The 21106-nt window shown below is 43.5% G+C and overlaps 1 protein-coding gene across 1 annotated transcript in view; it reads left to right on the top strand.

Moving 5' to 3' along the window:
- The first annotated feature begins 6151 nt into the window (after positions 1 to 6151).
- Positions 6152 to 21106, top strand: part of ALDH7A1 (aldehyde dehydrogenase 7 family member A1) — a 34459-nt gene continuing 19504 nt past the window's right edge. The window contains exons 1-8 of the mRNA XM_080920484.1: positions 6152 to 6379; positions 7491 to 7544; positions 9027 to 9092; positions 15154 to 15234; positions 16117 to 16240; positions 17524 to 17656; positions 18986 to 19030; positions 20969 to 21046. Of these exons, the coding sequence (XP_080776610.1) occupies positions 6188 to 6379; positions 7491 to 7544; positions 9027 to 9092; positions 15154 to 15234; positions 16117 to 16240; positions 17524 to 17656; positions 18986 to 19030; positions 20969 to 21046 (773 nt within the window). The 5' untranslated portion in view covers positions 6152 to 6187. The remainder of the gene's footprint in view (positions 6380 to 7490; positions 7545 to 9026; positions 9093 to 15153; positions 15235 to 16116; positions 16241 to 17523; positions 17657 to 18985; positions 19031 to 20968; positions 21047 to 21106) is intronic.

The following is a 21106-nucleotide window of genomic DNA, read 5'->3' as shown; positions in this document are numbered from 1 at the left end:
GATATACAATAGATAAGGCTTTGTGTCCTGAACCCATAGGTTGGGGGGTTTAGGGAGGGTGAGAGCAAAGGTTGTGAGCTACACAGTGTACAGAATTGCAAAATAAAACCTTTGTAACTTTCCCTAGCCTCTTGATTTTGTGATTACAAAGTGAAGGGTCTTGTTTCTCACAAAACTGACAGGTCTTAGTCCTTCTCCTGGTGACATAAGTAAAGGACCATCAGCTAAGCAACTTCATGTCAGCCCACGAGTTTAAAACACTCCATAGTCACACAGCCACATGATGGGGTGCCCTAAGGACTGTTCAGGCTCATGTTGCCGAGAAGAGGAAGGGCCTCCGTGAGACCCAGTGGTAAGGCATTTTTTCAACTAGTGATCAAAGGGGAAGGGCCCAACCCATTGTGGGTGGTGCCATCCCTGGGCTGGTAGACCTGGGTTCTATAAGAAAGCAGGCTGAGCAAGCCAAGGGAAGAAAGCCAGTAAGTGACATCCCTCCATGGCCTCTGCATCAGCTCCTGCTTCCTGACATGCTTGGGTTCCGGTCCTGACTTCCTTTGGTGATGAACAGCGATGTGGAAGTGTAAGCTGAATAAACCCCTTTCTGCCCAACTTGCTTCATGGTCATGATGTTTGTGCAGAAATAGAAACCCTGACTAAGACAATGTGAAAAAGAAAAAAAGAAAAGAGAAGAAGAAATGCTTAGGAGTCAATAAGCCTGACTTTTAAAAAAATGCACCAATTCAACAGACTGTTGTTTTAGGTCTGTCTTTTGCTCCAGCTTGGGTCCATTTTCTTTCTCAGGATTATGGAACGAAGCATCAACTGAGCAGAAAAATGAGACTTAGTTTTGGCTAATAGCAAGAGAAATGGAGGATAAAGTTTCAAATCAGGTTTGCAATTCTTGGACATTGAGAAGTACCAGATATAGAGCACATAATCGAGGAAGAGGTATAGGCCTAGAACCAGGGAGGAATATTCTTTTTTTTTTTTTTTTTTTTTTTTTTTTTTTTTTTTTTCAGATATTGGCTAGTGAGCGTTTTGGAGTTCAGGTACCACTTCTTTCTCTCTCTCCTTTTTTTCCCTCCCTTCCCCCCTTTCTCTTTGTGACCATTGCCATGGTAACTGTTAAATGTCACCACTCTGCTGGTGGGACATAGGCCAGCAGAGCTTCCCCATAGCCTTAGGGATCTCCCCAGTTAAAGTTAAAACCTTGACTGCACCGTGGAAAAGAATGTCAGGACTAGGCAGAGAAAAGCAAAGCTAACAAGCTCGGTAAGATGAGGGGTGGTGTATACTTCAGACTGAGTGCTGGCCACTGAGACAGGGAGGAGGACAGTCCCCAATCAAAATGGGCATGAGCTCAACAGAGAGTTGTGCTTTTCTATCTGCACAGTGGATCATGAAATTGCAACTTTGTTACATTACTTAAAGAAAAGTAATTTACAGCAGGCTCTAAAGATACAACAAAGATTAAGAAGGAAATTGAAACATTTGCTCCTACTTGACCTACATTAAAGACTTCCTTTTTGTAAAGGAAAGTTTTCTTTTTGTAAAGGGATTTTTACCAGGTACATTGTTTGTGTTTAGAGATGGGAGAGGAGCACTAACCTAGTAAAACGCAAACTCACAAACATTCTGACGCTAAACTGCTTACTTCATTTGTTTTGACTGTCCTTCCTTGTCTTTGGGAAAATGAACTTTATCTCTATAGTCCATCTGTTCCTGCTTTTTGGTTGGTTTTGTTCTTTTTTTTTTCTCAGTAGTGTTGAAATTTTTTGATGCCCAGTTAGCAGGAAATATAAACTGGATTCTAGGGTGAGGGCTTAAATAACAAAGTTTTAATGTTATCTTTTGGGCAAAGTCTAAGTTCTTTCCCTGAATTTTTACACTTTGCAATCTCTCTGCTTTTTTTTTTTTTTTTTTTTTTTTTGGAGACAGGGTTTCTTTGTGTAGCCCTGCTAGCTTAGAACTTTCTCTGTAGACCACATTGGCCTCAACCTCAGAGATCTGCTTGCCTCTGCCTCTGAGTGCTGGGATTAAGGGCGAGCCCTGCCATACCCAGTTACAACTGACTTTTCAGGAAGGGACATGACCAGAAAAGTGTGGTCATCTGCTCACACCCTCCTGCCCACAGTAAAATATGTGACCTGCGAGGAGGCATGTGTCCTGAGTTTGTTATTAAATCACCCCAAAAGCTCATGTGTTGGAAGGTTGGTTCCCAAATGGTGTGATTATTGAGACGTGGCAGATTATAAGAGAGCTAATCTCATCAGCCTATTGATGAGCTAATAGCTAAATGAACTCTTAGGAAGAGGTGGAGCTTTCCTGAGACACATGGATTACTGGGAGTCTACCTTTAAGGGGACTCATTTATCCCTGCTCTCCTTCCTGTCCCCATAAGGTAAACAGTTTTTCTCTTTCATGGTCTTTTATTTTGTCTTTCCATGCGCCTACAGCTAGTCCTGGGCCGCAACCTCTAAAATTGTGAGCCAAAAGGAATCTTCTTTCTTTCTTTCTTTTTTCTTAAAATTTATTTATTTTATACATATGTAGTTATCTTCAGACACTCCAGAGAGGGCATCAGATTTCATTACAGATGGTTGTGAGCCATCACGTGGTTTCTCGGAGCTGCACTCAGGACCTTTGGAAGAGCAGTTGATGCCTTTATCCACTAAGCCATCTCTCCAGCACCAAAATCTTTCTTCTTTAAAGCCATTTTTCTCTGGTGTGGTTTCACTGTCAGAACTGACTGGCTTACCGAATGTTCAATTAACAATCTCACCTCTCCTTCCTATACATTCTGCTTCCAACTGGCAAGGGAGCCTATAGCTTCCACCCTTCTGGTAATCAATCAGCTGTGCACTAAAACCTTTGCTGTAGTGTTTAGCAAAACACCTAGAGACTTTCGGGTGCATTCCTGTGACCTGCAGAGCTCTTTTTGTAAAACCTGGAGGTTGAAAATCTGCTGATTATGATGGCCTTGTAAATCTTGAAAATACATTAGCTACTCATACCTTGGTGTCCACCAGCTTCAAATAAACACTCCTTAACTGCTTGCTATGTTGGAGTGTGGAGTGGAGCAGGAAGAGTGTGACCTAAAATGCCAAAACAGTATAGGAGACATATAGGAAATGAAGGCAGAGGTGTAAGGACTTCCTACTGTTTTCAGTGACCCTGAAGATGGCTACAGGCCCAAGTGAAGAGTCAATGCTTTGGGGAATAGCAGCTTCAGAGTCCCTATGGTATTTCTAACTGTGGCAATGTATGGAGTCTGTGGATAGCTAAGGATATCTATAACTAAACACTTTGTCATAGCAAAGATTTTTTAAAAAATGTTTTCTCTAAGAGTTTTAGCTCTTACTTTTAGCTCTTAGTATTTTGAATTAGTTGCATATGATGGGAATAAGAGTGTTAGCCCTAGGCATGGCAGGCACTTTTAGGGGACAAGATTACAAGCTTACCAGGAAAAAGGCTGCTGTCCCTTACAAGACAGGTAATGTGATTGCAATTTTATTTTTATTTTTAGTGCGTGCGTGTGTGTGTGTGTGTGTGTGTGTGTGTGTGCCTTTAAAGGCTAGAGGTCAGATCCCTTGGAGCAGGAGTTACAGCCACTGGAGTGTGGGTATTCACACTCCATTAGCTGCCCAGTGTGGGTGCTGGAAATCAAACTCAAGTCTTCTGCAAGAGCACCAAGTGCTCCTGACTGCTGAGCCATGCTTCTAGCCCCAAATCTCCTTCCTGATGTTCATTATTGTCTGTTTGTTTCTAATTATTAAAAATTAAAGACATTTATTTGTTTATTTAGTGTGTGTGGGCAAGTGTGTGCAGAAGTACATGCCATAACCCATGTGTACAGGTCAGAGGACAACTTGCTGGAGTCATTTCTCTCCTTCTGTCATGTGGTACTGGGGACTGAACTTGGGTCATTGGGTTTGGCTTCAAATGCCTAAACCCTTTGAACCATTTATTTGTCATTTTAATTGGCTTACCAAGGACAGTTTGACCTTCTAGTGTTATGACTGTTGGGGGTGGTGTGAGCTGGGGTGGGGGTGATGGTGGTTGTGGTGGTGGTTGTTCTGACTTCACAACTCCTTGTAATAAACCAATCCACATGCCCAGGTCATTCAGGTGCATTTCTTGAGGTGATTTGGAGTACATTTTGCTTATTATAATAAAAATTCTCGACTCACAGGAGTTAAGTGCTTGCCATCTTCTTTAAAAAGTATAGTATTTATGTATCCTTAAAATATATGCTTCATATATTCTTTAAGAATATTACATCTATTTATATATATAAAATATATTTTATATCAATCCTACCGGCTCCTCTAAGCCATCTTTTTAAAATATATGTTTAAAAATCTTCATGTATTTTCTTTCTTTTTAAATAATTTATTTAATTTTAATAAAATTTTAAATACATTTTAAAAAATTATTTATTTTGGTGATTTTTGCCTGCATGTATGTTCGTGTGAGGGTGACAGGTCTCCTGGAACTAGAGTTACAGACAGACAGTTGTGAGCCACCATGTGGGTGCTGGGAATTGAACCCTGGGTCCTCTGGAAGAACAGCCAGTGTTCTCCACTGCAGAGCCATTTCTCCAGCCCCAGTGCATTTTCACTGCAGAAACCACTCTCAGTATAACATTCTCATGCGTGGATGCCATGTAGCTTGACTTGGCTCATATTTATCTCCTTCCTTCCTTCTATTGGTCACCTTCTAAACTGTCTCTCTTCTGCCTTGTGGTTTTTATACCTAGCTTTGTTATGCTGTGCTGGAAATGGAACCTATTATTATTATTATCATTACTGCTATGGCCAATGCACTTGTTTTCCTTTTCTTCAGCATGTTTGTTATTGCTACAGAGAGAAGACAATAGATTAGTCAGGTAGCTTCATTGCTAGACTTATTTGCCCAGCATGCATGAAGCCCTGGATTTCTTAGCAGTGTAGAGTCAGGTACATTTGCCCCTGCCTATAATATCAGCATTCAGGTGGGAGAGGCAGGAGCTAAGATCATCCTCATGGTGAGCAGGAGGCTAGTCTGGGCTGTGTAAGACTTTGTCTAAAAAAAAAAAAAAAAAAAAAAAAAAAGAGTCCAATATTTTCTATTGATTTTTATATCTGCTTTGCTAAAGGGTTAACAGATCATAGACACATCTAGTATAGTCTTCAGAGATTTTTTAAAGGGTCATATCATGTGCAAGTAAGTATAGTTTGACTTTGTTTTTTCCTTTCTTATTTGTATCCTTTTGTGACTTTGGCTGCAGGGTAGAAATCAATCGAAGCATATTGAAAACATAGGCGAGGAATCATTGAGAAACCCAACGTGGCCTGGGAATAGCAAAATGAGTTAACAGGCTGGAGTTCATGGAGGCACCTACTTAATTTGAATGCATGTGGCTAGTGCTGATGGGATGCTAGGATTTCCCCATAAAGAGGCCTGGTTATTGAGGAATGACGGAGTTATCCGTGAGGGGCAAGGACATTGCAGAAAAAAGACAAAGAGAGCGAAGTACATTGATTAAAACGGTGTTCTTTAAAAATAAGAATGTACCGAGGCAGCATATTTAGAAGGCGGTGCAATCATGTGATACTTTTCATTTATTAAGAAATTTTGTAATTTACCAAAGCAGCGAAAATAACCTTTCTTCAAACCTCCATACGCTGGAAAAACCTTACTGGGCTATAACGAAGATCAGCTACGTCATCGCTTCTGGAGTGCTGAGTAGAGTTACTGAGATTTTCAGCCCAGACCCACGGAATGAGCATGCCCAGAATACCTGAGCCCTGAGTTTAGGACCGCCCCGGAGCGAGCGGTGGTTTGAAAGCTCCGCTCGATCCCAGTGGACTTCAGAAGCAGCGGGTGGCGCAGTCCCCGCCCCCTCGGCCTCGTCCCCGCCCCAGACCCTGAGGCAGCCACAGCACCCAGAGTCCGGACGACCCCAGCGGGAGCGGATGGGGAGTGGGCAGGGGGCGTGTCAAGGGGGTGGGGGAGCGAGGCTGCCCAATGGGATCTCTGGGGGAGGGGTCTGCCCAATGAGCGCTCGCAGAAGGGGGCTGGGGGACGGCGTCCCCAGGAACCGGGCAGGGGGCGGGGCCAGCCAAGTGGACTCTCTGAGACTGGGGGCGGGGCTGTTTTTTCCGGACGGCCCTGCGGTGGGGGCTTCTAGCGTGCTGAGCTCACTATGTGGCGTCTGGCTCGCAGGCTCTGCGTGCAGACTGTGAAGGCCCACAAGCTTTCCCGCCCTTGGAGCAGGCCCGCCGCCCTCATGTCCACTCTGCTGATCCATCATCCCCAGTATGCCTGGCTGCAAGACCTGGGGCTCCGCGAGGATAACGAGGGCGTGTTTAATGGAAGCTGGGGTGGCCGGGGAGAGGTATGCGAGCGAGCGTCCGGGGAAAATTGTAGCCGAGGTTTGCCCTGGAGGCCGCAAGGCGGGCGCCTCCTTTCCTACCTCCCAACTGGAGCTGAGGGAGGATAGACCTGCTTAGGAAGTTCTAAAGTTGTGCAGCAGAAGTTTTCTCGTGGAGAAAGGCAAGAAGAATCGATTGATTTTAGTGCTGTGAGGAATCGACGGCGTTTTGGAGCTGTTAGGGAGGCTAAATTTCAGTGCTTACTTAAACCGTATGGCAGTCTTGCTTGGGAATCTGTAACAAGCTCGTCCTGGCTGAGATTTTGTGAACTTTCTCCCCTTGAAGACTTGGTTTTTAGTATTTATTGCCAGACTGAGCACCGAGATAAAACATGCAGCGTGGAAACAGGGAAGGTTCTAGTTGCCCCAAACTTAGGAGAGTGTCTCATACTTTCAAGGGAAATAAAACTTTTTCAGAAATATGACATTTAACTCTACTAGAACCTGCTTTGTTACAGGAAAAGCAACTTTTGGCTATCCTTGGCAGTAGGAGATACAGGTGATTTTAACTGTTACCATGAAATTGGGAGCTTCTCTCCGCTCCGTTGTCTCTTTTTGGGGGGTGGGGTGGGGTGGGGTGGACTTGAACCTAGGGCCATGTGCACCCGAGGCAAGCACTCTATCACTGACCTGAGCCCGCCTGCTTCTCTTGTGACATCATCTAGTTATTAGTATCTTTTGATAAAGCCTAATCCTTTAGGTGCTCTTTAGTTTTGTCTTTTTTTTTTTTTCTCCTGGAGACTCTCCGGTTTCATTAACACAGGCCTTTTCATAGTTTGGACTTAGGCGTTCTGTTTCCAGACCAGAGCATAGGAAAAGCAGTATGCTAAACCTGTCGGCTGAATATCTGGCTACATTGAGGGCTAGGTGTGTTGTGTATATGTAGTATTTAGATGTCCAATCCATGGATCTTACAGAAAGTTCCTAAAGAATAGGTGAGAAACCCAAGACTGTTCTGAAGAGTGGGTTAGTTGGAACAGAAGTTAGTCTGAAGGCACCAACTTTGCTTTTATTTTTCTATTTTGGGAATGATTATAATTTCTATGTATGATTGTTAATTTTTGTTTGTTTCAAGGTAATTACGACCTATTGTCCTGCTAACAATGAGCCAATTGCAAGAGTCCGACAGGTAAGCTGTTCCGGGGGACTGCGCTGGTGTTCTTTAGAGGTAAACAAAGATCACAAGCAGCACACACGTGGAGAACCACGCTGTTCTTTTTCACTCTGAGACCATCTGGAGAGACCACCCACTCTTGCTCTGTGGAATTAGCTAGAAAAGGTGAATCAGGATTAGGCAAAAGGTCTTTTTATTGTTGTTTGCATATAAGATCTCACGTAGCCCAGGCTAGTGCTGAGCCTGTTGTTTAGGACTTTGAACTGACCTAGAGGCATGCAGGACTGTACTAGGTTTGTGCTGGGGCTTGAACCCAGCCAGAGCTACATACATGCTAGGCAAGTTGGACTGCTTTCCTAGTCTCCCTCTGGGTATTGCTTCTCAGTCAACCCCAGAGGGTATTATTTTAGAATGAAGGTTCTGATTCTTCAAATCTGAGTTGGAGCCCAAGTCTGAACTTTCTTAAATGGGTCAGATGTTGTATCTAGATGAGGCTAGACCTCCATTTAAAAAGCAAGGCTTTACAGTACGGCTGGGTTATCTTTTCTTTTATTAGATTTCTAGTTTTCAACAGTTTATGCTTTAGTTTAATTTAATACACATTCCCTACTCCCCGTGCTTGGAATTGAATTCCAGGGCTTCATCAGTGCTAGGAATAAGCTTTGCCTCTGGGCCACTACCCCAGCTTTATAAATAGACTTTAGGATTGTAGGCTGTTGAAATCATTATCATCTGTGAGTCTTAGGGACAATAAGAAAGTTTCCACTTCTTTTGCAGAAATATTTGCATATTCTAGAAGGCGAGTATCCTGTAGTCAGTGCAGGAAAACCATAGCCCTCACCTTAAAGGGAACAGGAAATAGCTTATTCTGGAGTCAAATTTGAGTGCTCATCATGCCTGGGAAATGCAGGTTGTTTCCCCAGGGAAGCTGTCCCATAGAGTTTTATAGTTGCAGAAAAATAAAGTCATATACCTAAGCAATTTAACAGTACATTGGTGGTACCTCAGAGGGGTGGTTACAGCAATGGGGACACCGTCTGTTGTCCCCATTTAGTTAGCTTTTGGGTTGGTGGAAACTAGTGATCTGCTAAGCTGATAGATTCCCAGAGGTTTTTATTGGTTAGTCACAGGATTTTCTTCAGTCACTGCATGCTAGTTCTGAAAGACACCAGGGTGGGCAAGGAATGGATTATTCAGGGGGGTGAAAACTAGCCCAGAATAAGGTGATTAGGTTCTGGATTTGCAACATTCCAACCTCTTTGCATTGATTAATTAATTGATTGGTTAATTTTGGTTTCTTGAGACAGGCTTTCACTGTGTAGCCCTGGCTGTCCTAGAACTCACTCCATAGGCCGGGCTGGTCTCAAACTCAGAGAGATCCACCTGCCTTTGCTTCCTGACTGCCAGGATCAAAGGTGTGCAGCCAGTCAGTATCTGCAGACACAGCTTCTTTTCTTTCTCACTTACACTTTTCTCTCACTCCCATTCTTAACTTAGGCCAGCATGAAAGACTATGAAGAAACCATAGGGAAAGCCAAGAAAGCTTGGAACATCTGGGCAGATGTAAGTACGGCGTTTATGGTCTCCACCGCAGAACAGGTCACCTGATGTACTCGTGAAAGACAGATGAGCATGGGAAAGTGCTGAAATGTGCATTCTTGGGGCCTGTGCTGATTTTCTCCTGGGTATTCTAAAACCAGTGTCCTTTCCGTTTGGGATTAGAAGAATGGGTAACTTCAAAATAGATGAAAACTTCTGTGGGACAGTGTCAACTGGAGCCGTGAATATTCTCCCCCAAACCTCTAATTGAGCAAAGAAGGGGAGCTCTTTGTTCTCTGTTTCTCCCGCCTCTCCTCTGAGACTGACCAGGGACAGAGTGTCTTCACAGCATGCCTGGCTCCAGAGCATTTTCCCAGGCCTAAGGAGTCCCTGTTGGCTAGGAGGCAAAATGTGCCTCCTTCATCTCTGAAAAGCATGCATCATGGGTTAACAGAGCCAGAGTGAGAATTGTGAGGGCCTCTAGGTGGGTGTGAAGTGTGATGTGAAGGAGAGAATCTCTTTTAAAAAGAGATTTATTTATTTTATGCGTACCAGAGTTTTGCTTGAATATATGTTGTGTGTCACATGCAGTGCTTTCAGAAGTCAGAAGAGGGCTCTGGAGTGAGCTGCTACTTGGGTGTTAGAAACTGAATTTGGGTCCTCTGCAAGAGCAACAAGTGCTCTTAATTGCTGTGACATCACTCCAGCCCTGACCTACCTACATTTCTTCCCTGTTTGCTTTCTTTTTGTTTTTCCTGCCTCGGCTTCCCAAATGCTGGAATCATTCACATGTCTTTTAAACAGAAACATTTATGCCCACGGTTGCTTACTTAGAGTAAATAAAAATATGTTTGAGATTAGTTTGTGTAGTTTCAGCGTTACTCTTCCTAAGCTGATTTTAAAACCTATTGATTATTATGATAAAGAAGGTAGTGATGTGTGTATGCCTGCTTCATGATGTGCATATGGAGGTCCGAGGTCAGCTTTGTTCAGTTGGTTCCTTCCTTCCATCTTATGTGGGTTCTGGGGCTCAAACTCAGGTCACCAGGCTTGAGCAGCAAGCACCTCTACCTGCGGAGCCATCTCGTTCCCCTCCTTAGCTGACCTTTAAGTCTGTGTCCTTGATGCAGTGGTCCCTGTCATGCTCATCTTCCCAGGATATTGTGTTATGTTGTTTTGTTGCTGTTTTTGAATCTCCGTTGGGACTCCACAGTGGCAGATTGTATTCAGCATTTCTTCAGCAGCTCTTGCCGTTTTGAGCTCCAGAAGGAATTGCTGAATAAGTCAGGAAGGTCATTAGGGATCAACTTGTTGGGCTTGGAGTTGAGTAATCGAGTTCAAAGATTAGTGCAGATACAGCTTTCTCTAACAGTCCTCTTGGGCTCTGGTCAGTGTGGCAGTGACTGAGAGAAGGCATAGATGGGCCTCCGACGAAAACATCAGAACAGGCTGTCCTGGTCTACAGCCTCTCTGAAGGACTCTTCCCATGAGGCTTTCTGCTGTCCTCTTTCCTTCTGTTGGCTTTCCCTACATCACAACAGAACACTGTTTCGTTTCACTCCCACTTAGACATTTCAAAGGGAACATTTTTCCTTAAGGGAGATAAAAACAAGGTATAATTAAGGGAATAGTTGCAGAGCCCTACAGCTGAATATTGGAGCTCAGGCAGTCCTTCACGGGAGGGGGAGGAAGGATTGGCAGAGCCAGAGGGGTCTGTTGCTATAACTAAATATTAGGAACAGGGTAATTTATAAAGACATAAATGGTTTTATGGTGCTGGGGACTGGGCAGTTCACCTATCCCCAAGGCCCTGCCTGCAAACCCCACTGGCACCTGACATCTCTCCTGGAACCACTGCGAACCAAAGCATTCTTTATTATCTCTCCAGTCACTTTCTACAGCTGGACCTGGAGCAATATATTACGTGTATTTTGATGATTTTTCTCCTTTTTGAAATCTCCTGTGATCCATGTCATTTGTTAGATCTGTGACCCTTGGCCATGTGGCTCCTTTTCTTCTCTTGCCACTCCGAGCTGGTTTGCTCTTCAAAACGACTTATATTCTCTCTGCCTTTGGCCTTCGCACACGCCCTGCACTTCTCTCTGATGTGTCAATCTTTTTACTTGGCGGAGAACAGTCATGCTTAAAGTCGTTGCTCTACACTTTGAAAGGCCTTCCGCCCCCCTCCCTCAGTAACACTGAGTGACAAGTCCTCCCCTTTATGTAGTCTGCTTCCCCTCTCTGCCGCTGTGCTTAGTTGTAAGAATCATAGCTACCTGGTTTACAGTGTTGTCCCAAGCAGTTGTATAGTAGCCACGAGACTGTCTGGAGTAAATTAAATGTGCACCACATAGGACCGGAGAGATGACTCCGTGCTTAAGAGCATTTACTTTGCAGAAGATCGGTTCAGTTCTCAGCACCCACATGGCAGCCCAGTTTCAGGAGGTCAGAGGCCCTCTGCTGACTTCTGTGGGCTTCTGCATTCATATAGTGCACATGCATACACTGAGGCACACACCTATACATAAAATAAGTCATAATTATTTTTTTTTAAATGTCTGATGTGTGGAAGGTAGAGGACACATATACTTGATGTCAGCTGATGCTCATCAGCGTGGCTTGACTTAAAGCTGTGTCAGCTGAATTCATAAGAAACATGACAACACCTCTGTTCTTCTGGGAAGGATGGGATCTGTGCTAGTTCAGTTAAGGTTACAAGCAGGACATGTATCCTAAAGATGACTGACTTGGCCTGGCGGGATGACTCAGTAGGCTTAAGCAGCTGCTGCCAAGCCCGGCAACCCAAGATCTCTCCCCAAGACATACATGGTGGAAGGGGAGAACCAACTACCCCAAGTTTGCAAGTTGTCCTCTGACCTTCTCCCCCTATCATCCTCACAACCCCAGAAAATCTAAATAAGTACATATTTTGGTGCTGGAGGGATGGCTTAATGGTTGAATGTTTGCTGCCCTTATTAGACTAGAGTATGGTTCCCAGCATCTATGTTAGGCAGCTCTTAGAGACATATAACATTAACTACAAGGGATCTGATGCCATCTTCTGGTTTCCACAGGTACCCATATGCATGAGAATACCCCCCAAAGATACATATAAAAATAAGATTAATTTTTTTTTTGGAAAAGTAAACTTTGCAGTTATATAAAATATGCTAAGTAGGAGTGGAGGGAATGCTCAGTGGTAACGATTGTGGACTCCTCTTGCAGGGGAACTGAGTCTGGTTTCCAGCATGTACGTGGTGGCTCACAACCATCTATAAAGATTGGACACTCTCTTTTGGTTTCTGAGGGCACTGGGCATACCTGTAGTGTACAGGCATACATGTAGTTAAAACATCCATCCATATGTATGTATGTGTGTATATATATATCTATCCATATGTATGTATGTGTATATATATATATAAGTGAACATCAGCTCTAATTCTAAGGAATTGCCACTGCTGACAGTTTGGTGCAGAGTCCAAGTTGAAGCAAAGAGTTGCTTACTATAAGTGTGTTGTAGTAAATATTAAAAAGATACTTAACCTTTTATCCCATGCTTTGCCTGCTCCTGCTCGAGGTCATCTGGCACTACAAGGATCTCTAACTTGGCAGTCTTATGCTTCCTCTATGAACTCTGATGCCATTCAATTCGGGTGGATAGGACCGCTCCCAGCATGTTCCTTTCCTCCACTGCCCAGTACAAACATGACTCCACAGCCTGGTAGCTGTATATCAAACAGGTTATATATTTAGGTCTCAATCCACAAACCCTCTACACAACAAGCTTACAACCAGTAGACAAAGATATAAACCGTCCTTCTATATGAGATAAAAAGACCCATAGAAACCCTTAGAATTAATAATGACAACCTCATCAAGCTAGAGATGTGACGAGAGAAACATAAACATCTGTCTCCATCTTTGTTCCTCTCAGACTTCTCTCAATCTCTGACTACTGCTTCCTTTTCTGCTCCTAGACCTTTTCCGGCCTATCTCTCTTCTGTCCAATCATGTATTGCCTTAACATAAACCTACATAGGCCTACTGTCTTGTACTTAGTGTTATACCATTGAAACTCTTCCATGCTTTTCTTACATGCCCATCCATTCATTTTAAATTCATGTTTCTTTTAAATGCCTGTTACATAGTTCATAGGTCACATTCTGATGGGTTATCTCTGTTAGAAAAAGTTTACAGTGGTTGCTGTTCTGTCTGTTTGTTTCAACACACTTATAAGCTCAGTTGCTAGATTTGGAGCTGCCTGCTCCAAGAGTAAGAGTGTTTCCAACATGATACATTCCCACACCGCCTTCCACAAAACTTGATCTAAGAAGTGCAGGTGCTTGGGGAAAGGGAGCCAAGTGGAGTCTGCAGCTTGCAGCTCAGCGAGGCTCTGGAGGATGGAATGGGAGGCTTGTTAAGAGGCAGGGTGGGGAGAGGGGTTCCAGCCTATGATCCACAGGAGGTGCTTTCTTTCCTCATTTATTTGTGCATGCTGAGATTGCAGGTGTGTGCATGCAGATGAAGTTTCCTGTAGCTACCTTTGAAAGAGAGGCGTGGGATAGCTAAAGGGGTTGCAGTCATGACTGGGGACGTTGTGTCACTGTGTCACAGGCCATATTAACATTGCCTATATTCATTCTCAACTACAAACCCTGCCCTTTTCCTCAGTTGTCTGTGTACTTAGCTTTTCTTTGTCTTTTTTCCAAAGAAGTATTCATTTTTAGTTGGTTAGTTTGTGTGTGCGTGTGTTTGTAGCATGTGTGTGGAAATTAAAGGTCAACTTTCAGGAGTAGGTTCTTCCCATGAAGTGGATCCTGGGAATTGTTGTCAACCTTGGCAGCAGGAGTCCTGATCTCCTCAGCTACCATGACAGCCCCATACCCAGCTTTTCTTTCTATTATTATTATTATTATTATTATTATTATTATTATTATTATTTTGTGATGGCATTTCTCTGTGAAGCCCTTACTGCTTGGGAAACTGCTGTTTGACCAACTTAACCTCAAAATTAGGGGTCCACCTACTTCTGCATTAACTGCTATAGTAGCTTTCAAGGAAGAGACCTGAGAGAGTCATTCTTGTCCATTTTCCTTATTCCCCCTTCTGTTCTGTTAGTGTGCCTGTCAGTTCTTCTTTCCAAACAGATCGATGGTCGTTTCCTGTCCCCTTGTCCCACTGCAGTGCTAAGACCAAGCTTCCTGGCTCTCTCAACTTTTATTTTTAAAGTCACATCTCATGAAGCTAGGGCTGGCCTAGAACTAGCTTTGTAGCTAAGGATGACCTTGAACTTTATGCTGTGTTTCCCCAGGTGCTGGGATGACATTGTACAGCATCACACCCAGATTTGCAGTGTTCTGGTCGGGGGAACCAAGGACTTTGTGAATGCTAGAATGCTATGCAACTCTGTTTTAAATTGAGCTCTCTGGTTCCACTCTCCAGCAAACAGAGATGTTGAAAGATAGAGCAAAGCACTTTGTCCTGTGCTTAAGACATAAAAGGTTTCACTTGCCCCCGGGGTGAGATTCTCCACCCAATCCCAGCTCTGGGGGGTGGGTTGAGGCACAATCTGAGTTTGTAACTTTGGCAGGCCTGGGGCTTCCTATATATACCAGGCTGGTCTTGAACTCAGGAATCAGCCTGTGCCTGCCTCTTGAGTACTGGGATCAAAGGCTTGCACCACCATGCCCAGTTGAGATTCCCTCTCTTTAAAGCCTCTAGCTGTGGAGGTACTGGCCTTGCCAACTAGCCCGTTTACTCTGCACAATTATTTCTGTATTTCTTGGCCAGCTCTTTCCATCTTTCCAGATTCAGCATGGGTCTGAGCTTAGATTTATTCCCCCTGTATCTGTTTCCTTTTCTCTCTTTTAATGTTTGTCTTTAGGTCTTTGATGATTCATAACTGTTCATTGCTGTTTTTGTCTGTGCTTCCCAGAAGACGTAGCTCCAGGGATGTTAGCCGTTTCACAGCGACCCAAAAAGCCTCTTGCAGTGTAGATCCAGTCTGTTCTTCTGCGGTTCACTTCTGACACTGGTAGATATGGACATAGGGTTTGACATCAAAATTCCACTCTTTTCTTAGATTCCTGCCCCAAAGCGAGGAGAAATAGTCAGAAAGATTGGAGATGCCTTGCGGGAGAAGATCCAATTACTGGGAAGACTGGTAAAGTATTTCTGAAGTCTTTTAGTGATGTGTTGAAGATCAGTCAAGAATAGTCTGTCAAGAGTTCACATACATGCATTTTGTTTTGTTTGAGACTGAGGTTTCTGCTGTGTTGTCTAACCTTGGCTCAAGTGATCCCTCTGCCTCAGACTCCTAACTGCTGGAGTTCTGTGTGTTTCCTTGCCCTACTACGTTGAATCAGATTTAAAAAGATTAACGTTATAGGTGTGTCCTAAGATTCTGATTTTTAAGAAAAACAATTCTTTAAAGGTTTATTTGTTTTATGTGTATGAGTGGTTTATCTGCATGTATACTCGTGTGCTAGAAGATGGCATCAGATTTCACAATAGATGGTTGCTGGGAATTGCAGTCAGTGCTCTTAGCCATCTGCCGAGCCAAGAAAAATAAATTTTGAAATTCATTTCTTTTAGAGGAATGATAGAAAAGTAAAAAAAAAAAAAAAAAGTACCTAGTTTAAAAGTCATCAAAGCATGGTGGATTATATGCATGAATGAAATTATCAAAGAATTAATAAAAAACAATATATTAAAAATAAGACAGGGCTGGAGAGATGGCTCAGTGGTTAAGAGCACTGACTGCTTTCCCAGAGGTCCTGAGTTCGAATCCCAGCAACCACATGGTGACTCACAACCATCTGCAATGAGATCTGATCCCTTTTCTGGTGTGTCTGAGGACAGCTACAGTGTACTTATATATAATAAATAAATTAAAAAAAATAAGACAAAAAAGCAAGTAAAAAATTCAGAAGAAAAGATTTTCTTAGTTTATTACCTACATGAAACATTTTATTTTTGTCCTCAGCTTAATGTTTAATATACAAATTCTGCTTGGGAAATTCTGCTTGGATTTTTATATTTTTAGGTGTCTTTGGAAATGGGGAAAATCTTAGTGGAAGGAATAGGAGAGGTTCAGGAGTACGTGGACGTCTGCGACTATGCTGCTGGCTTGTCGAGGATGATCGGGGGACCCACCTTGCCTTCTGAAAGTAAGCCTGGAGTCGGTGAAGCTAAGTGCTTGGTGCCATGATACAGAGCTTCAAGCACTCTTCTGTGGGCCCAGCGAGATGGCCTAGCAGGATGCTGGCGGACAACTTTAGTTTTATTCCTGGGACCCACAGAGTGGAAGAAGAGAACCGAGTTTTGTGGCCCTCTGGCCACATTATGATTTAGGATCGAGGGCAGTGTCAGAGATTGGTAGCTATGATAGAGCATGCCAATTAGAGGAAAGGACTGTAAATGTGTAGGGGACATTCTGTCCCAGGTATGCCCTCCCTGGGAAGTACCCCAGGCCTTGAAGGACAGTGGTAGAATCCTTTGAGTGGGGAAGAGGCCTGCATGAAGTTGAGGATGGGAGAACCATGCAGGGACCACAGACCCCTGTTGTGAGAGACTTTGTTCCAGCGGGAGTTGGGATGCTGGTTACTGGTCCCACGTCCAGTGTGAGTGATGACAAGTGTCACTTTCCTGTGTGTGACAGTATGTATGTTTGACCAGGTCTGTGAACGCTTCTTGGCTCTGATTTTCACAACCCGGCCAGTTGTCGATTAAAACAAGCCTTTGTGGGATTAGCTTTAAAGTTTGCAATAAAATATGAGTTTTGGGGTTTTGTTTGTTTTTTATATATGGTGTCTCATCTATTCCAGGCTGGGCTGGAAGTTGCCATAGAGCTGAGAAAAACCCCCAGTTGATCTTTCTGCTTCCACCTCCTGAATGTTGGGATTACAGGCATGAGCCGCCATACCTAGCTTATGCTGTGCTAGGGATCTGAACCAGGTCTTTGTATATGCCTGGCAAGCAGTCTGCCAAATGAACCACATCTGCCAAAATATAAACATTTCTACTCGTACTTTTCATTTCCTTACAGTGAATGACGTTTTTGTAATCCATCCAACATGAGCCTGTAACATGAGCTTTCTTGTCTTGAGGTTAGAGAGGTCAAGCGACAACATGAAGATCACGGACCTGAGAATCACGTGTCTGTGTCCTGTTTATATGTTACCCTCTGTGTTCACATCTCTTGGGGGAAACCTCCTACTCTTTCATGACATGTCTCTATCTTCCAAATGGGATCCATAATGCCCTTACCTCTGCAGCTCCTGAGGTATGAGGTAAAGTGTAGTAATGAACACATTACATTATACAATATGTTCTTAATTCTTTGGCTCTGTGAGGTAATCCTTGGAAGCATCAGGAATATTCTTTGGTCTGAAGAGAAACGGCTTAGGATTTTATTCATAACAAATACCAAGTGAATATTTATACTCCTTAGGACCTGGTCATGCTCTCATCGAACAGTGGAATCCGTTAGGCCTGGTGGGAATCATCACTGCCTTCAATTTCCCCGTGGCTGTGTTTGGCTGGAACAATGCCATAGCTCTGATCACAGGGAATGTCTGCCTTTGGTAAGTTGTCATTCTCCGGTCTCATTGTAAGGAGGTGATTAAATAGCCAGAGCCATTGCTCTGCCCTGTGAAAGGGCTTTAGATGCTTTGAAGTGTCTTCCAAACTCTAATGAATACATTAAGTCACGTGTGCACATTGGACTTGTTTTTAATTTGTATTTGACCATTGGCAACATGTTTGGATGTAGTAGTGGCTCCTTCCCCTGCCAGCTGTTCTTACTTTAAGTTGTACCTTCGTTCTGACACTTGAGAACCTGGTGGTAGGTTCCATAGGCTAATGGCTCAGTTGTCCATAGAACTGCCCCCAGTTCAGATGGATTGATTGATTCTTTCTCCCTCTGCCCCTCTTTCTTTTTTAGAAGAACACTTTGAACTCTTGCTTCTACCTTTTAAGGACTGGTATTACAGGCATGGGCTACCATCTCCAGGCTTTTATTGATTGATTGAGACAGGATCTGACTCTTGTAGCTCACACCATATTACTACCTCACCCCTCTGAGCGCAGGGATTACATGTGCCCAGCAGTGTGCCCAGCCAAATTTATTAGTGTTAAGTAATGCCCTCAATAGAATATAAAACACAGTGTACTTTGAAGGCTTAATGATTTGGTACCATTTTGCCAAAGGAACCTGTGCATTCTGTCTGCACTTACTCATTGCTATGACCAACTGCCTGATAAGAAGCAACTTAAGGGAAGAAGGTGTATTCTGGGTTACAGGAGGAGATGGGGAGCATGGATTCCATCATGGCGGAGCCAGTGTGGTGGTGGGACCAACTTGTTCATATCCGTTCAGTCAGAAGAAGAAACCACTGTTGTTCATCTGGCTTCCGTTTCTCCTTTTATTCAGTCCAGGAGTCCAGCCATGGGATGGTGCTCCCCACATTTGGAGTGGGTCTTCCCCTTTAGTTAATCATCTCTGGAAGCCCTTTCTTAACCACACTTAATTTCTAGTGCTATGTGTCTCAGCACTGTCCAAGGCCGTGCTTAGTCCCATGAAGTTGACAATCCTAATTAACGATCACCCAGCGCTGAAACCCCGTATGTTAGTTATGTAGTCAACAGTGCCCCTCCCTTCCGTAACAGTTCCTCTGGTCCTGCAGCAGCTGCGCTCAGCATCATTTGGAGCAGGGTTACTATGTGAGGTTTCCTCATCCCTGAGACACCTCCTGAAGGATAGGTTTCCATTTCAGTTACTAGTGTCATTTGTTGTCTAATTAGAAGCTTTCTCTATAACTTTTTTTTTTTTGTTTGTTTTTCTTTGAAATAAAAGGTACTTGCCTCTCCTCAAGTTAATTCTCTCTCTCTCTGTCTCTCCTAAATGTCTCTAGGAAAGGAGCACCAACAACTTCCCTCGTTAGTATAGCTGTCACAAAGTAAGTATGTGTGTATACAGGCTTTATTTTTCCTGGTATAACATATCTTGCCAGGGATGATTGACAGGCACTGGTGTATGTGTATGTGTGCTTGAATGCTTTTGTTTTTCCTTCCAGACGGGGTTCCTCTGTGTCCTGGAACTTTCTCTGTAGACCAAACTGGGCTCAAACTCACAAAGATCACCTGCCTCTATCTCCCGAGTGCTGGGATTAAAAGTTTGCATAACCACCATCAGGCAGGAGTTTTTTTTTTTTTGTTTTTTGTTTGTTTTTTGTTTTTAATGGTGGGGAAGTGTGTTTGCATAGTGAGCAGGAACTTTTTTCTTTGGCAGTAAGACTTTAGTATCTTGGCAGGCAGTTTGTGTAGCTCCCTTTTTCTTTCTTTTAATTTAGTTATTATATATGAGTACACTATAGCTGTCTTCAGACACACCAGAAGAGGGCATCAGATCCCATTACAGATGGTTGTGAGCCATCATGTGGTTGTTGGAAATTGAACTCAGTGTTCTTAACCACTGAGTCATCTCTCCAGCCTGATGTAGTTCTTTCTGAGCCATGTAATTTCATTTACCTGCTTGGAAGGATGCCAGCTATTGGCATCTTATCACTTGAAAAATAAAAACATCTGCAGTAGAAAAGAAATAGGGATTGTATTTATTTCATAATTGTCCAACAAGTGTATGGCTGAGAAACCCTCTACCCCTGGTGAATTTAGGACCTTACATATGCTAGGCAAGGGCTCTACCGTGGAGATCTTAACTGTCAGGTGAGCAGACCACTAACAAAGCAGTGAGAACTGATTAGTACACGTGCCATGCCTGGCTAGTTCAGCCATTTTTCACAGTTCACAGCCAGAGTTAGGCAGTGTGTAACCTCGGTCTCATTTAACTGCAGCCCTTCGATTGAAGGAGAAAGTATTTTCATGTGCACAGGCCTTTTGGGCATGTAAGATATTGCTGTTTTCTGACTGAAGCCAGCAGACACAAGCCCTGTACTACTTCAGGGTTATATAAGTCAGTACATCTCCATGGTAACATCCTGGGCTTCAGAGACTTCTTCCCCTCCCCACTCCATCCATTTTTGCTTCAGTTTTGTGTTTTGAGACAGGTCCTCCTATATCCAGACTGACCTCACATTTCTTACACACTGAATATGACCACAAGCTCTGCATCCTCCTGCCTCCGCCTCCAAAGTGCATGTGCCACCATGTCTGGCTTCCTTTCATCCATTATCGCTTCCTTTTCCAGGGAAAGGGAGGTGGGAGAACACGGTCCCTTGTGGTCCAGGCCAGCCTTGAACTTGCTTGAAGTTCTGATCCTTCCTTCTCTACCTCCAAAGTACTAGGATTTCGGGCATGCTCCTGCACTCCTGGTTTATGCAGTACTAGAGATTGAGCCCAGGGCTTCACTAGGCAAATACTGTCAACCGAGCTAAACAGCCCTGCTTCCCTTTGCTGCCTCTGTGTGTGAGCAGATGCGAGGGCGTAGTCAAACACCTTGTTTGTTTGTGCAGTCTCTTTACATTTCCTCATCTTTTGCATCTTATTCCTTTTGAATTTCCTTACTGTTGTAATGGTTGTGTGGTTAGGGACACAAGAAGAAAAAGCAAGGCTTCATCCATGTACTTCACTGAGGAGTATGCCCCAGCCTTCAATCTGTCATACTGACTCAGATGTGTCTTCATAGTTAAATGCTTTTTTAACCACCCAAGCAATGCTTTTATATCTCCTAATGATGTTCTATACATTTTTTCCCTTTAACACTCTATTTTAAATGCAGGCTTCTGCTTGTGTCTGTAAACCTTATTTGTAATCCGTGAGGAAAAACCCAGGTTTGAGTGCTTGAAGAGTCAGTTGAAAAGGGAAGTCCTGTGATAAGGAATTATTTCTCATTTATAAAGATGTGGAGTGGCTGAGCAGATCTGCTGTTTCCTTTCTAGGATCATAGCCAAGGTTTTGGAGGACAACCTGCTGCCTGGAGCCATTTGTTCCCTGACTTGTGGTGGAGCAGATATCGGGTAGGTAAATGGATGAAGAGCATCCTCTTGTTGAAGGGCCCTGGGTTGATTGGTGGGAAT

This window comes from Micromys minutus (assembly GCF_963924665.1).
Source record: "Micromys minutus genome assembly, chromosome: 8".
NCBI lineage: Eukaryota > Metazoa > Chordata > Mammalia > Rodentia > Muridae > Micromys > Micromys minutus.
This window is presented reverse-complemented; position numbering and strand designations above follow the sequence as displayed.